Source organism: Delphinus delphis, chromosome 3 (genome assembly GCF_949987515.2).
Source record: "Delphinus delphis chromosome 3, mDelDel1.2, whole genome shotgun sequence".
NCBI lineage: Eukaryota > Metazoa > Chordata > Mammalia > Artiodactyla > Delphinidae > Delphinus > Delphinus delphis.
In genome coordinates this window covers 106,424,654-106,442,446 of record NC_082685.1, presented here as the reverse complement: position 1 = coordinate 106,442,446, position 17,793 = coordinate 106,424,654, and the positions used below count along the sequence as shown (strand labels likewise).

General features: G+C 34.9%; 1 protein-coding gene across 2 annotated transcripts in view; it reads right to left on the bottom strand.

Moving 5' to 3' along the window:
* The window catches only part of EDIL3 (EGF like repeats and discoidin domains 3), a 433,712-nt gene that overhangs the window by 112,888 nt on the left and 303,031 nt on the right, over nucleotides 1–17,793 (bottom strand). For both annotated transcript variants that reach the window (XM_060009191.1, XM_060009192.1), the window contains 3 exons: nucleotides 16,422–16,577; nucleotides 14,853–14,997; nucleotides 10,297–10,481 (listed from right to left, as the gene is read on the bottom strand). In XM_060009191.1, coding sequence (XP_059865174.1) covers nucleotides 10,297–10,481; nucleotides 14,853–14,997; nucleotides 16,422–16,577 — 486 coding nt within the window. The remainder of the gene's footprint in view (nucleotides 1–10,296; nucleotides 10,482–14,852; nucleotides 14,998–16,421; nucleotides 16,578–17,793) is intronic.

Genomic DNA, 17,793 nt, shown 5'->3' with positions numbered 1-17,793 from the left:
CGACGTGCTACAGAAATGCAAAATAATTAATACAGAATATTCTAAAGGGCTTTCTGGAGATGTTAAGGTAGTTATTTTTATTTAATTAATTAATTTATTTAAATATATAGTTTATTTTTTTTGAAGATTTTTTGATGTGGACCATTTTTAAAGTCTTTATTGAATTTGTTACAATATTGCTTCTGTTTTATGTTTTGGTTTTTTGGCTGTGAGGCATGTGGGATCTTAGCTCCCCGACCAGGGATCTAAGCTGCACCCCCAGCACTGGAAGGCGAAGTCTTTACCACTGGACCGCCAGGCAAGTCCCTTGGTAGTTATTTTTAAAAAGCACTCTGTGACCAAATAAGTTTGAAAATCACCAAATAAAACAAATCTCTTTCCTATAGGATTCTTAAGCATCCTATGTTAATATTCATCTGAATCAGTAAGAACAGAGAAGAGGATATAGACTTTACTAAATATATTTCAGCATAGAATCTTTTTTTTTTTTTTTTTGTGGAGAACCTTATAGAAACTGTTTTTCAGGGTACATTTTGAAAAATGCTGATAAAAATGACCATTGGGGGAGAAAGGGAACCTAATTCGTTTTAAAGAACACACATCTTCAGGATGGAAGAGTGATATACATTATCCTAATTTCATCAGTTCATAATCAGACTGAGAAAGAAAGGACCTTTTAGAAACTCTGGGTCTGTAGTCAGGGGGACTGGATTCCGCTGGTAGAACTATGTGAAGAAAAGATGCATCTGGAAAAATAAAAATTTTGAATGCCAGGACCAGGAGCTAAGAGAGCTAAGACTGAGGTCAGCTATGGCCCTGTGAGAGCCAGGGCAGGGCTGAAACTCCACAAAGACGAAAATGAGCCGATGATAAATAGGCAATGAGCCTTCAGAGGGTAGGCTGGAGCCCTAATGCAAGACCAAAGAAGAGATAAACCAAAGAACAAGGACCCAGGAAAGCTCAGATGAGAAGAGGGCACAAGGAGAGGGCAGTCAGATGTGCACCAGGTTTCGCAGGGAGTAGCGGGCAGGCCAAATGGAGGGAGCAGCATTGGATATCTAGACAGACCTGGGCAAGGAGCTTAAGTCATGAGTTAAGAAGTCAAAACTCTGGTTGGCCTTGATATTGAACCCACAATCTGTCCTGGCCAAGGAAATTGATATCTATTTTCCTCTGAAATATATACTAATTCCAGAAAGTGATTAAAATATATACTAATTCCAGAAAGTGATTAATTGGTAGGCAGCTATGTCCTTAGGCACATAATAAAGGATATGAGAGAATATTCTAACCAAAGGCTAATATGGAAATGGGCAAGGGTAGATGGACCTACAATTTCCAGTAGACATACTATGCCAAAGAAATACAATAGCAGCATAAAACGGAGACACAAGAAACTTAAAAGTCATTTCACTGAGCCATGTTTTCCTCACAGAAATGCTAATTTAATAGTGAAAGAGAAAATGAATGTAATATTTGCTATAAAAAATTTATTTTATGTCAACATTAGCTGGCAAATAAATACTTCACAAATGAAAGACACCTTACTCATAAATGTAAATGAAAACTGAATGACCTATTCATCATAGCACCACTGGCTTCGAAGAAAAAGTACAAAGATCTCTAGTATAAACCAAAGTAACCAGGCCAGGTGAGCTTAACTACAACCAAGAGTGTTGGGCAAAGAAGCACTGTCTAAAATGTGGTGTGTGCACAAAGGACACACCATCGAGTTGTAGGAAGAAAGCTAGAATTTTCATCATATTTCCTATTTGTTTTATCTTAAACCAAAAAAATAGATATTCTATTTTCTAAATATTTAACTTGTGTGTGTTCAATGTTTAACACCGTAAGGGGTATACAATTTTTACAGTGCAGAAGCACAGATTTAGAGGGCAAGCTGGATCCAAAGAGGTACCAGAAGCTCTCCTTCAAGAAAGGTATGGCCAGAGATATGCTATGCACTGGACCCTGGAAGAGCTTCCTAATCCAACAAACATTCCCTGAAAAAAGGAATCCCCTCACTCACTAAATGGTTTACAAAATACTGTGGTAAAAATCATTGCGTGAGTTTCCTGGTGTATTGAGCTCCCCTTGTACTGCTGACTGGCTGTGCAATCTTTAGCAAATCTCTCAGACGCTCTGTAGCCTCCTAAAACAGAAATAACAGTCACTGAGAGGGCTGCTTTAAAGACAAAATGAGATCACTGATTAAAGTTGATTCCCATTTTATTTGAAAGCCTTCACAAATGCTCATCTTACTTGAAACAGTATTCCCAAGCTCTAAATTTTACTCATTGGCATATTTTCAGTTCATATTTTTAGAGGGAAATGATTACTATTCTTATAACTATATTTTGTTACTATAAAGATAGCTAATATGCCACAAATTAAAATTTATTTGCATACAAAGGAATCAGAAGTCATTCAGTTTTCATTATCATAAAAACACGAACGGGCCTGCCGTGCACAGACAATTCTCTTAAATCCTGCTGTTCAGTTTTTCAGTGGTTTCAAATATGGCTTCTAAGTAGAAGCATTCAGCTTCCCACATTCCTGTTTATTGCTTTTGGAATGTTGAATCCATAACAATTAGGGCATCAGTAATCACACCTGCAGGTGGACACGATGCCGAATCTATTTTTCAATTCCTTGCACGTGGTATTGTATTTTGTTATAAGAGGGGTTGCAAAAATATTTATTTGAATTAAAAAATTATGAAGCCATTTAAAATAACCTCCGAACCACAAAGCTTCCATCCAATTTCCATGTACCATCGGGGCTTGCCTTCCACAACTGCACCCCCCACTCAATCTGATCTACTCCTTCCTCTGCCACCAGAACTATTGCTTTGTGTATTTTTCATGATGTGCTATATGTAAATGCTAATGTATTAGTACTTCCTAATGGCTTGATAGGTCTCATTGCCTCATCTTAGGGAATTCTTTTCTTTCAAGCTGTTTAAAGAGAGATATAAAACAAAGAAATGACTCAAAATGAGAATGGGTGGAAAGGTAGGGGAAAATTTGGGGGTATTGAGTAGATATAATATGCAGAATATAAAAGTTAACTTTTTAAAGGTTAATTTTAAGATTATACGGCTATACCATAACACTAATTAAATTATACGATGTTGTTAACTTCACCAGAAATTATCTGGTAGGTTTGGTAATTTTCTGACTACTTTGGATTTGGCCAATCATCCTTTAGATACTAGAATCTTAGTGGTGTGAGAGTTTTTTTAAAAGGGAAGGTTGCCTGAGAGGTTATCTTTTTTTGTAATAGCTACATTTTAGAAAAAGAGCAAAAACTGATCCCAGAGTATTGCCTTCAAAACCAGATTTTCGGAGTTCGAATTATGCCCTCAGTACAGCTACACTGATGTTTATGGCACTTTTCTTTGCTCTCTAAGTATTTTCTGTATAAGTATCCTACTCAATTGTGTTTTGCTCATTAAAAGTTTTTTTCCTAATGGATCATGGAGATTTCCTTTGATATTATAAAATTATAAAAAAAATTAAAGATGAATTCATAATCCAAGCAAAGTATAGACCTCCTTTGATTCATTTCATACACTCCAAAATATATTACTACTTATGAAAGATGGAAGATGTTTTACAATCCTGCATAAATTGTTTCATTATTTGATCTCTTGTAGATCTGCTTTATAACTGAAACCTTTGTGCAGGCTTACTGTTTACTAGATATGAAAGACTGAAATAGTGAATTGGAAATCAGAATATTCCTTCATATTGCCAAATGTTTCCCAGTGGCTTAGAGGTCCCTTGATCCTCAAAAACCTTTCCTTTAACTCTTCTGTAAATAAATTGTCCAGAGAGCAAGGGAAGTTAATGGCTTTAATGAAGTTATAAAATTTATGGCTAGAATACTCCCTTTTAAAAATCTGAAATGGACTAAATTAAACAAGGCTTATTTAATTTGAAAACCTAAATTCAATTGCCTCCTTACACATTTCCACAAAATTAGTACTGAAATGAAGCTGTGTAGGGTTAGCTGCAATTTTGACAAAGGTCAGCATTAAAATGTGCAGTCTAACAACTCTATTAATTCTACTAATTTGGTTGAAATACTATGCAGTCTACCTTAAATTAGCAAATGTCCCATGAAATAGACCAAAAGGTCATTTCCTAAGTAACACTCTGACATTTTTCATCCTATTAGTCATTTATATTATGCTACCCTTTATGAAATCTGAAAAAAATTTTCATAGATTCAATTCTGGATGATGAATTATCCATTTTATATAGTCACCACCAATAAACAGGGCAATAAGTATATACACAGTGTATTCACTGTAAGAGAATTTATGATGTCTTATTTAAAACAAGTTTTTAATCAATCCAAGTTAATTCGTAGAGTGTTCTTTGTTTAGATACATCTACTGTAGCACAATATTTCTTCACAATTTAGAAGATTATCATCAGTAATGTCCCTACTCCTGGTAGAATGTCACTAAACATCTCAACCTCATGCTGAATTTTAATCAGTTTGTATAATCTGAGCATAAATAAAAAGGAATTTACTCAATCTGTTGAAAAGGCCCTGAAAATGAACATTAAAAGCACATAGACATTCTAAGAAGAACATGATTTCACGATTGCCAAATGACATAATGTTCATTTTAAATTATTAATAATATTATTATTACTCTTAGGTAAAGAATCTGAAAAACAACTGATGCTGCCTAGGTAAAAATATTTAAAATTTTTGTTTGCCAATGCAAATTTATGTAATCTATCAACATTGCTCACAGTATGCAACTGATCTAATGATATATTACTTTATATTTCATAGTTTTATTGGTAATTTCCTTTTGGAAGAAGCTAAAATATGTATGCATATCTTCATTCTTGGTCATCATTGGTGGTGTCAGATGATGCTCTCCTGAGTTTTCAGAAGCCACCAGAAACAGAAAGAAGGGAACTACTTGTTGCTGGGTACCCACTATGTGCTTCCTCGGTTCTGTCATTTGTTTTATTTAATCCACCTTGAAACCCAACAAAATTTCTGGGTTTTTGTTTAGAAACTAACCACAGGAGATAATAATAGTTTGCTTCTAAAAGATCTCTGTAAATTAAATGTCACTAATTTTATAACAGGGTTTAAAATCTAGTCCAACCATGTGTTAGGAATGTGCAATTCTGAGTTAGGAATGACTGCCTTATTACGTTTCAACTTAGGTGTAGGTAAGACTTTTTGAAAGGCAGGAACTACAATTTAACCTTTGTAGGCTTTTGGAAAACACATTGATAGAACTTCTTGCTCAAAGTTTAAGAGACCATCAAACATATCAAGTGATGGAACAACAGTTTTTCAGAAGTCTGAGAAATGCCTCTCGCTTAGGAATGCCTGTGGACTTAACACATTTTTGCCATCTTCATATAGGAATAGCATAACGATTCCATGATTAACAGTAGCTCAAGGAAACTAATCAGTTAGGTAAGATCACTCCTAAAAAAACTCACAAAAACATTTTCTTAAGAAATTTCTGAGATTTTGACCTTAGAGAAGAGACTGGAAGAAGCATTAGAGGAAAAAGAATGCATAAAGATTCCTTAAAATATATCACAATTGAGTAAAGGATTTTTTTTTTTTTTTGGTTTCATTTGCAACAATTGTATTTCCAGATACTATATGATCGGGTTTTGGAAAAAACTATCAAACTGAAATAAAATTCTCATTATTAAAGAGTTACGTGTATAGTTGGCATATAAAAGAAATTTCTTAAAAAATAATTAGTAGGAGACCGATAAGGAAGAAAGAGGATTTAAATGGCAGCCATGCTATTTCTCAGAACTGATGCATTTTAGTTAAGATCACAGCCAAAATTTACAAGTTCAGAAGGCTTAAATAAGGATAAAAATTGATTCTATACCAAAAATTAAAAAGAAATCACCCTATACATTATCTATGAAAATATTAATCTTATTTTCAACAAAGATACTAACAAGTGTAACAATGTACAGTTGAACAGATTCTACTCTCTTGAGGAGAAAACACTAAAAACTGTCAATTCTGGAGCATTTTCTTGCATGATGTCAAAAACAAAAAAATGAAAATAAATAAAGATGTCAATCCACCTTGCCTTGGAGATTCTGAATATGTTTTGACACAACAAAAAATAGACATATACTACGAACAACTGGTCCTTGCATTGACAGAAAATCTGTCACCAACAGAATGAATCAATTTCAGCATGCAAGTGACTTTAAGAAGACAGATGAAAAGTCATCTTAAAAAAAGTGATGGAGGGGCTTCCCTGGTGGCGCAGTGGTTGAGAGTCCACCTGCCAATGCAGGGAACACAGGTTCGTGCCCCGGTCCAGGAGGATCCCACATGCCACGGAGTGGCTGGGCCCGTGAGCCATGGCCAGTTAGCCTGCGCATCCGGAGCCTGTGCTCCGCAACGGGAGAGGCCACAACAGTGAGAGGCCCGTGTACCGCAAAAAGAAAAAAAAAAAAGAAAGTGATGGAGCCTTCCCTGGTGGCACAGTGGTTGAGAGTCCACCTGCCGATGCAGGGGACACGGGTTCGAGCCCTGGTCTGGGAGGATCCCACATGCCGCAGAGCAACTAGGCCCGTGAGCCACAACTACTGAGCCTGCGCGTCTGGAGCCTGTGCTCCGCAACAAGAGAGGCCGTGATAGTGAGCGGCCCGTGCACTGCCATGAAGAGTGGCCCCCGCTCGCCACAACTAGAGAGAGCCCTCACACAGAAATGAAGGCCCAACACAGCCAAAAAAAAAAAAAAAAAAAAAAAAAAAGTGATGGATGAACATTCCATTGAACATTACACCCTGATTCATGTAAAAATACTTGTTTTATTTTGATCTTTCTAAAGAAATTTGCCATTGGCAATACCGTTATGTGGGTATTTCTAGAGTCTACCAGCCTGTCTGAGTTACTTATGGGGTGTAAAATATTTTGTCTTATTCCACATGGCATTATGATTCACAAATAATGTTAGCCACACCCAGCTAATCTGAGATATGACTGAAATGTTTTCAATTCGAAAAATATTATACAGCAACAAAGAACAAGTTTAACTTCACCATTCAAGTCTAACAAACGGAAAGGATATTTTCCCTGGTTTCTTCTAATTAAGAACTTGAAAAGTTCATAAAGCCTATCGATTATGAAAATTTAGTTCCTTTATTAAAAAGGCCAGACCTTTAATATGAAATTTTAGATTTCTTTTTCAAATATTACTTAAAATTTTGAGGATACTAGCAGTTGATCTCTTAAATTGGGGAGGAAATTATATGCATTTTAGGCCCAAATCACTAAATTGAATAGTACTTTGATCGATTCACTCATTCTTTCATTCAACGGTACTTATTGTGGGAATGTAAATTGGTACAGCCACTATGGAAAACAGTATGGAGGTACCCTAAAAAACTAAACTTACAGTTACCATATGATCCTGCAATCCTACTCCTGGGCATATATCTGGAGAAAACTATAATTCGAAAAGATACATGCACCACAATGTTCACTGCAGCACTATTTACAATAGCCAAGATATGGGAACAACCTAAATGTCTATCGTCAGATGAATGGATAAACAAGATGTGGTACATACATACAACGGAAAATAGCCATAAAGCATGAAGTAATGCTATTTGCAGCAACATGTATGGACATAGAGGTTATCATATTAAGTGAAGTAAGCCAGACACAGAAAGACAAATATCATATGATGTCATTTATATATGGAATCTAGAACAAAGAAAAAGATACAAATGAACTTATTTACAAAACAGAAATAGACCCACAGACATAGAAAACAAACCTGTGGTTACCAAAGAGGAAAGGGATGGGGGAGGGATAAATTAGGAGGTTGGAATTAATATATACAGGCTACTATATATAAAATAGATAAACAACAAGGACCTGCTATATAGCACAGGGAACTATACTCATTACTTTATAATAACCTGTAAGGGAAAATAATCTGAAAAAGAATATATATATATATGTTCACTGTGCTGTAGACATGAACCTAGCACAATATTGTAAATCAACTATACTTCAGTAAAACAAAAACAGTACTTATTGAATGCCTACCACATGTCAGGTATTGTGACAGGTATTTAGTTAGGTACTGGACAACAGACTGAGAAAGCAGAAAAAGGCAAATGTGGTTCCATCCCTCCTGGAGCAAATAATGTAGCATGAAGACACAACTTCCAATAGAGTGTGATAATGTGACAGTGAGAGAATTACAGGGGACACAGTAGTATCCAGAAGAGAACTTAAGCCAGATTTGGTGTGGGATGGAGCTGGCAGCAAAGCCTTCCCAGAGGAAAGTGCATCTAAACTATAGTTGAAGGATTTAACCAACAGAAGGTTGGGGATGCTCTGGGCAGAGGTGCTCTCTCCATTCTTCTCCTCTAGGAAGAGCACATTTATAACGGAAGGGGAAGAGAGAGGTAGTGTATGGTTTGAGAAACTGAAGCAAATTTAGAAGTGTGGTAAGAGGTGAATTGAGGCCAAATCATGCCAAGATTTTGAGGCTATCTTAAGGAAGCTGCACTTGATTCTGAGGCTGATGGGGAACAACTGAAGGGTTTAAATAAAGGAGTAAAAGAATCACATCTACATTTTAGGGAAAAAAAAAATCACACTGGTTACAATTTGGGAAACAGGTTTTTAGAGAGTCAGACCAGAAACCAGAAGGCTGGTTAGGAGGCTTCTGCAAAAACTAAGGTGAAAGAGGGTGGCAGACCAGATGCTGGAAGTGGCAGTGGGGATGGTGAGAAGAGAAAGAATTTTAGAGAAGTTGAATCCTTTTTTCAGTAGTTGAAATAAACAGTACTCACTAAATTGGCTAATGTGAGTGTGTGGACTTGGTGAAAATGAGGTTGTCAGGAAGATAACAGGCAGAGGAAGGGTGGCCTGGGGGACAGTGGGCAGCAGCGGCTAGAAGGATGAAGAAAAACAAAGTGTGGTGTCCTGCAAACCAAATAAAAGGAATGGTTTATGAAACAGGTAATGTCTTAGGAGCAAGAATAGTGTGTTGCTCACTCATGTGCCATCGCTATTTATCATGGTATGTGACGCTTCAGGGGTACATCACAAACATTTGTCAAATGAATGATTTAATTTAGTAGTACTGCTACATATAGGCAAGGACATGAGGCTGGGTTCTGGGATGAGAAATGTATCCTGTATTACATATATATATATATATATATATATATATATATATATATATAAAGCCTACCTTCAAAAAGTTCACAGAACAGTAAAAGGAGAAAGACATAATTAACCGTTATGTATGGTAATGAAAGAACTAAATAAAGCTTCAGATCAATAAAGATCCAGGTAGAATGTTAGGGGACAGTAAAGAAAAAAAGTGAATATTTCTGTAAGAATAGGGGAAACTAGGGTCAAGAAAGAAGAGACTATTGGAAATTTCAGGTGACTTGGTAAGAACAGTTTCATATGTGGCAAATCTGGTTTGATGAGGGGTAACATTTGCTATTGTAATTGTTTTCATGATTTCCAGAAATACAATGAATTACCACAGTTTTGAAACCTCATACATGCAGCATAAAAATCAATAAGAGGAGAACACATATCTTTCAAATAAAATGACCTCACTATAGAATTAAGTTGTCTTACTTTTCTTTGCTACAGAAGACATTAACAAATTTGTGTATGCTTAAAAGTCATACTTAAAAGTACTCCACAAATAAGTGCGCTTCAGGAAAGTTGTTTTAAGAAGCACTGACTATAATCTTACCTCATTTGCAAATGATAAACAGACCGCAATGTCTATGCTTTCCTTCTACAAGCAAGCTTTCTTATGAGAATGTAATCAAATTGCTCCATTGCTTAGCAACCACAGATAAAGAGCTAATAAGTCATGAGTCATGATTCTATGGGAACAATCTGCTGGTCAGTGGCATGATTTCAAGGCGGTTTGGATTCCTGCTGTGATGCTTTCAAACCAATATTGACACAAAGCATTAGAATAGAGGAGAGTTAAAATGCAAATCCTCTCATAATCAATCAAATTGACCTATATATAGTGTGATTTGGTCCACCCTGCTGCATCAGTCTGACAGTAGCATCTATAAATCAACATCAGAGTAAAAATAGAACACGAAAACGGATTCATAAGGAATTTTTGTTTTACCCATTTAGTTAAGCCACAGAGGAAGGCGCATTTAAACTAGTATGAAGATCATGACTCTGATATTTATCTAACCAACAGGAAATCTTCTAAGGAAGAGGAAAAGTGGGTAGTGAGACATTTTTAGAAAATATTACCTGTAACCATTGTGACTGGTCATTGTGGCCGGAGGTCCAGGCATTCACTTTGCCCTGCTTGTCCAGCCGAGCTTTCCTTGGTTCCCAAGTGAACATGTCCATATTGAGAGTTCTGAAGATGCTGGAAGCAGTGATCTGATAGTCCTGTATGTGTCCTGATTTCATCCCCAGAGGCTCAGAACAGCCTGGAAGAAAATGAGAAGGGCTCTATGAGAAAAATAATTTATCATGCTGGGAAGTTTTCTGCATTCATTTTGGATAGGCAAGAGAAGATTAAGCATAATGCTATTCATTCCCCCAAAGAGAGAGCATCTAAATTCAAAAAAAGGCTATAATCAGAAATAAATCGGGAACAAAATCGAAAAACAAGATAACCAATTCAAGCTATTTTGTGTGAATATATTTTGGAAAAATTGAAAACAAGACCGATAATTCAAACTACTTTTCTGTGACAGATGATTTTGCAAAATGAAAGCAATGCTGGAATGCTCTCTCTTGTCTTATTACTGATAACCTCATGACGGTTTCCCGGTTTTCAACAGTTTCATTTTGTCTTTAAAAATGGAACATTTTCTCAGAAAGGATATTTGGTTTTCTTTTATTTGTTTTCATAATACTGAAAATGAAAATTCCCTCAGTACAAAGTCATTTTCACAAACTGCTCCAATGGTATATCCTAAACTGGACAGCATTTGTTTTCCAAGAAACCTGTTAATCATTATCACTGATTCTTATAATACCAACATGGCTTCTTCTGGAAGATAGGAAACTAATATTTATTCAGCATATACCATATACCTCATATTGTGCTAGTGTAGAATTTAAACTGACAGATAACAGAAAAAAAAAAAAGCTAATTCTAGCAAAACCATTACTGGACAAGACTTTTCATACATTTTTATGTTTTAATCATATTCCATAACCTCTAGCATTGGATATTTTTTGAAGATTTTCAAATCTGCCACATATATTTTCAGGTTTGACATGATACAAAATTTGGGTTTGTCTGTCCTTGAAAAATCTTGTATGTATGTATGTACCTATATACAGTATTTCCCAATGTTGAATTGCAATTGTGACAAAATTACATTCACAAAGCTTGTAATGGAAAGTATGATTCTATTATCATATTAGCCAGAGGCTGAGTCTTCCATATGTAAAATTTTACCTTTTGGCCAAGGAACACACAGGTAAGTTTGATCATCAAGAAAGCCAAGATAAAATAGGAGACTTCTCTGATCAATGTCGTCTCCTCATACTCTGCTAATGCCCTACATACTAGCTTGTACTCGTGGCCTTGTACTCGTTATTCAACCGCTTTGTGCCTCAGTATTCTCATCTATAAAATGGTGATAATAATCAAAATTATATTTAAAAAGTCTTCTAAGAAATTAGTTGATAAAGTATTTAGAAACAGTGTTGGCATATAGCTAGCATTCAGTAAACGTTAGCTATTTTTATTATCTCCATAAATCTTATTCCAACAGATGACAGTATTAAGTCCCCAAATCAGCATACCAGTGAGTATTAAAGAATATCCTATGATTGGCTGCAATTTCTGAAACTAGACCATTTTCAGTCCAGGCTCTAAGAGAGGTGGTTTAGAACTTTTCACTGATAAATATAATTCTTAATTACAATTCCTTGCTTTCTGTCCTAGTCGATCTAGATCAAGTCTTCCTTCTTGAGGCTCCTCCATATTTGCCTTCACCTCCACCTTCTAGGAAATTCCTATCCTATGCAAACATGACAGAGACTGACATAGAAGGTTAGCCAATTGGATGTCTTAGCTCAAGTTTTGTTGAGTTGCAGGCATAGGAGACCTATACCCCAAGTTCCATGATATAAGTAGTTCTAAATCCTCAATACAAATTCTGAAAAAGAAAAATTTCATGACAAAAATCTCAAAGATTTTAGAAAGTTCTAAAGTCTTAATAGCATGCTCTTTATCTTCAAGCAGTTCTAAGGTAACGTGCATTGTCTGTATTACGGATTTCTGAGTTTTTCTTCTGTTATCACCACCAGTCCCCCACCTTGCCACTGGAATCTTCGTACAATTGCTTGGCTTGCAGAAGAGACACAAAGGAAAGAGACACAAAGTTGCTTTTCTCCTTTTTGAGATGTAACATAGTTTTTGAAGTATTGGATAGAAAAGGCATACCTTTACTTTGACCATTTCTGCTTAGTTATAGAATTCATTTCATTACCCACTCTGCTGTCTAGTACTCAGCCCAGGGAAGTGCTGAATAATTTGTTCAAAGAATGAATGAATGACTATTCTTCTACTAATTACGGTCATGATCCATTTCATTCTAAACATCTTAAATCATATTTCTTTTGAGAATTTAGGGGAATTTTCTTTGTAAGTATCTGGAAAAAGATTAACTGCTATCTTCTAGGCAGGCTGAGAGCTCTTATAACAGTTTATTGAATACAATAAGGCAGCCTTGGGCTTTACAGTGTTGCACTGGATTGTGGGAAATAGTTTGGTACATTCTACTAATGTTTATTTCCAAGTGTTATAGCTAACCTCTCTGTCAATTTGCCTCACACCACCAATTTCCCTTCTCATCCATATGATTTTATATGTATAAATTAACTCTTTTACCAACATGGAGAGCACCTGAACAAAACGAGGTATTAACAACAAAACTGATTATTTCTAAAGTGAGGTGGTGCCCTAGCTTTAAATTTTTATTAATTTTTTTGGCCACACCACAGGGCATGTGGGATCTTAGTTCCCCGACCAGGGATCAAACCCGTGCCCCCTGCATTGGGAGCGCAGAGTCTTAACCACTGGACTGCCAGGGAAGTCCCACTGTTTTTTAAATTTTTATTTATTTTTTCATAAGCATTCATTAAGAGATATTATTCTCTGCATATACTTTCAAAATCATTTTGTGGGGTTGGGAGATGAGGTGCAGCTTCTTTTTGAAAACATAAAAATCCGTAAAGGGTCAGGTGTAACCTCTTGTCAAACTTGAAAGTAAAATATATTCCTATCTTAGGGGTGTAACTGTGCCATGTCTGAGAGACTGGCCCTCATGAATCAAAGGACTGAAGAATTGGGGAAGGCGATGTTGTAGCAACTAAAAAGCATGGGACTTAACAGCAAACTTCAACATGCTGTGGCTTCCCTTGATTGCTTTATGATGAATGACTTACGGATGACACTGGCCTGTGGTGATATAGTGACATGCAATATAAACACCGTGCAGCAATAATTCTGCTGAGATTTACTGGTAGTCAATAAGCCAGTTCAAATTACCAAAATAAGGAAAACATCCCCATTACAATAATTAATGGTACTAAAACTGTATGTTGATTGCTTCATAAAAGACACCCATATATAATATGAAAATATGATTCTTAAAATATCAATAGATTCACTCATCTGCCCAAATGTCTCTAACCCCTTTGAATGTAATGGGTTCATTTAAAGTCTGGTTGTTTTTTAATAGTAACTTCTGTTTCCCTGAAAATCATTCCCTTTCTTAACATCACAAACCCAAGAAGGGAAATAGATAAAGTGTGTGTTTTAACCTATATGCAACATTTTGAAATGAATAAAAAGCTCTCAGTTGTCTCTTTTCAGAGATGTGTCCTATTTTTAACTAAACGGCACTTCTGTAAGTATGACAAAAGTCTCTCGTACCTGGTGGTTACACTAAAAAGTGGGGCACACATGAATTTTTAGTTTTCTTAAAAACACAGTGGTTTGAACAAAATCTCAGGCCAAAGTGGCAAAGATAGTTTGTAAATGTTGATGATAGAAATATAAGAACCACCACCAAAAATATAGCACAGTGAAATGCCTAGACAGATTTTCTGTTTAGTTCAGAATCTGGCTAGATTGAAAGTGAATGACTGTGAGATCCACTCATAAAGTCTTCATCTTTGTATCTAGTCCTGATGCTCCTGGAAGACAAGGATTATTTAAATCTGAGTCCCTTGATAGATTATCTTTGTGTTTGAAAACCACTGTTGGTACAATAAGCAGGTTGTTAGATAAGAATGATCTAAGAATGAATTTATAGTAGCAATCTTGGTTGTAAAGTATTGTCTCTTGGAAGCAATGATAAATTTACATGTTTCATAAAACCTAAAAAAAAGACAAAACTAAATTCTTATGGTAGATGTACAAAGATAAAGCTTACTTTTCTATGCCATATAGCCTAAATGTAACTGCAATTTATGAAGTCAGGCAGATTCCAGTTTTTACTGAAATTTTGTCATAAAACATAAATCATAGTTACTATTAAAATCAGGAAGGCACATTTATATTTGACAAAAGTTTCCAATGAAAATTTGTTGTACTTTCTTTGACCACTCAAAGAAATACATTGCCCCTTCTACATTAATTCTATTCTGTAGCGTGTTTTAGAACTTGTTTATCCTCCTCTCTCTCTCTTTCTCATTGAACCAAGCCCTAGACATTTTGTAGCAGAAATGAACATCTACGAGTGTTGAAAAATTGCAAGTTCGTAACACACTACATACAAATATACTTTTTTTTCCTTTAAAGAGAGTACAGAAATACATAATAAGAGACTCACCTGACAGTTCACATCCAAGAAGCTCCATTCTCAAAGTGCAGTGTCTTCGACAAACTTGGGGATAGAGTCTCACATACTGAGCTTTTATGGGGGGCGTGAAAGAGTTAGCATAGGGTGTGTTGTTATCAACATTTCCACGGAACACCTATGAAAAGAGATAACATAGAGTTTAAAATTATTAATTGCAACAGCTTTTTGTAAAAAACTATTTTCATATATTGACCCTATATCCTACATACACAACGTAATCTCTCAAAGATTGGATTAAATAATCTAGGGGTCTGGAGCATTTAGAAAGCACCTTGCCAAGAGAAGTGAATATAAATATAATTTTCTGTAAATTCAATATTTAATACCTTTCTACAACCTTAGTATTTTATTTTTCTTCTATTGATATAAATAAAATATAATGTTTTTTTCCCTAAAAAAAGACAACAGACCTATAGACAGAATCCTCATTAAAGCTGTAAACCACTGTGACCTATGGCTTAATCTATACCCTACTATCATGGCCGTTTCAATTTAAGGCCAGTCCTTCAGACTACCTTAATCTTTCAACTTATTCTGGGACAGGGGTCTGTCTGCTCATTTTGCTACTTAGTAATTATAGTTTTTTTGTTTCATTTCGTTTTTAGGAACCAGTCTTCACTATTGCTTCCTGATCACTCAGTTTCTCTAATACTGTGATCAGATTTATGACATTTTAGGGTCTGATTCCTCAAGATTACTTCCTTATCAGTCTGTCCCAGAAAAGAGACTCCTAATTCTTCATATATATCTCCAGTGAAAAGCTAAATTTTCTCTAAAAATTAAGTGATAAAATGTGTTATTTTTAATTCCTTTAAATCTCACTATCATTTTACCCTCTACATAACCTGGTAATCAGAAAACCTATTTAAATTCATTTAAGAAGGTAACTTAAAAAATCGTTCATAAAATATATGAGAGTCTAGTCTAATGACTCAGTTTTAAATGGAATGAGCTGCAGTGCTGATTTTTTTAAATTAAAAATTGGGAGTAAAACTAATTAAAAAATTAGAAATATCATATGAAAAGGCAAAGGAGACATAGAATATTATATCCATTTCTTCTAAAATATTTTATTCTGCTAAATAACAAAATTTTCTTCCAATATGAAGTATATAAAGATATTTATGTTTTCTATAACTTGGTGTTTTTCTTTAAAAATTATATTTTTTCTTTAAAAATAATAGTTTTGATCTGTGTTTATTTGATTAAGGAGAGTGCTAATCTGTCAAAACAATAAAATGAAATATTGAAAGCTGACTGTTAAAATAAAACTTAATTGCATACACAGGACTATGCTAACCTTGTGATAAAGTGTTTATAGGACCACCAGTTAAAATCTGAGAAAGATTTAAAAGGTAGCTACTGTACATTGATAATTTGCGATAACACCGTACCCTCTCCACACCACTGGTCCAATTAAAAGAATCAAATTTATTTTCAACAGCATAAGACTTCTGTTGAATATTCAGTAATCATTTGGTAATCCATGATCATTTATGGGAGTTTACTTTCAAATTAATAATATCATCTAAGTCTTACCATATCCTCATTGGTGCCTTTCACTGTGTACATTGCCCAAGTCTTTCCATCATTACTATAGGCAATTTTGTAGGATTTTGTATACTCTGGGCTTCCAATCCTCTTGGCTCCTTGAGTAATCACACCAGTAACTCTCATTTTTCTTTGTAAATTTATCTGAAGAGACAAGGCATAAGCAACTATAATTTCATTGCTTTCAGGATAATGATGCTGATGATACCAAATATGAAAATGGAACATTTTTATTTAATAGTAAAGATTTTAAATAATACAAAACAAGCATATATCAAGCTTAGCTTCAAAATGTCTTTCTCTGATGGTATACTTTTTTTTTTTAAGTAAAGTAATATGTATGAACAAGATTTGAAAAGGGCAATGTGTCCCCAAAATATAAGTACTGAAAGCATTTGGTTGATTATGATATGTAAGTATGAGTTAGCAAAGTAAAAAATGAGAATGTTGTCTTCTCAAAATAACCTCAATGACATTACTATGAAACTAATGTCAATATAACTGTTAATGTGTCTCAACTGCTTTAGCCTTCAAGAAATTTCCATTAAAATAAAACATGCAAACCTCTTCGAGAACTTTGAGTATTAGAATAAGAAAAGATAAAGACAACAATGATGGCAAAAAACAAGTACAAAAGTATCTTCAGTTTCTCAATCTTTATACTGTAGTCTCTGCTATGGGTTGTGTAAGTACACACTGGTCATGGAGGGTTTTTCACCAAATACTTCTCATTTCATTATATGGAGATGTTCTAACTGATATTTTCTCTCCATTCCAAATCACCCTACAATAGTTTGCTGCAGCATAACTGTCACCTAATAAATTTTTCAACATTTTTCTCATATTTAAATAGGAATCTCCTTTTGACACAACATAATCATTCATTAAATGCTACCATGTAAGAAAAATACTTTCTCCATATATGGACAAACATTAAAAATTGTTCTATTCACTTTAAAATGCCTTTATGATGTCTATAAAATCTTAAGCTCAGTAGAAAGGTACTGTTTCAATGTTCTTGACAAATCGCTATAGAGCTCTCCTCTCCACCAATTACAAATCAGAATAATTTAAATCTGTTATACTATAATATTGTTAATAATTCAGAGACCATTTCCTGAGAAAACCAGAAAATCTTCAGATTCATGTAAGTGATAAGGATGTTCCACTCTCTGATGGGACTATAAGAGTTAACATTTGAAATGGCAGAAGATGTGCTGAAGAAACCAGCGCCTCTAGAATTTTCGTTTTTATATGATTAAAAACAGGTCATACATTTAAAAAGTCAAAAATTGGAACTATGAAAGCAATCATTAAAGAGTTCCCACCCCAGACAAACACTGTGACTCATTAAAAGACC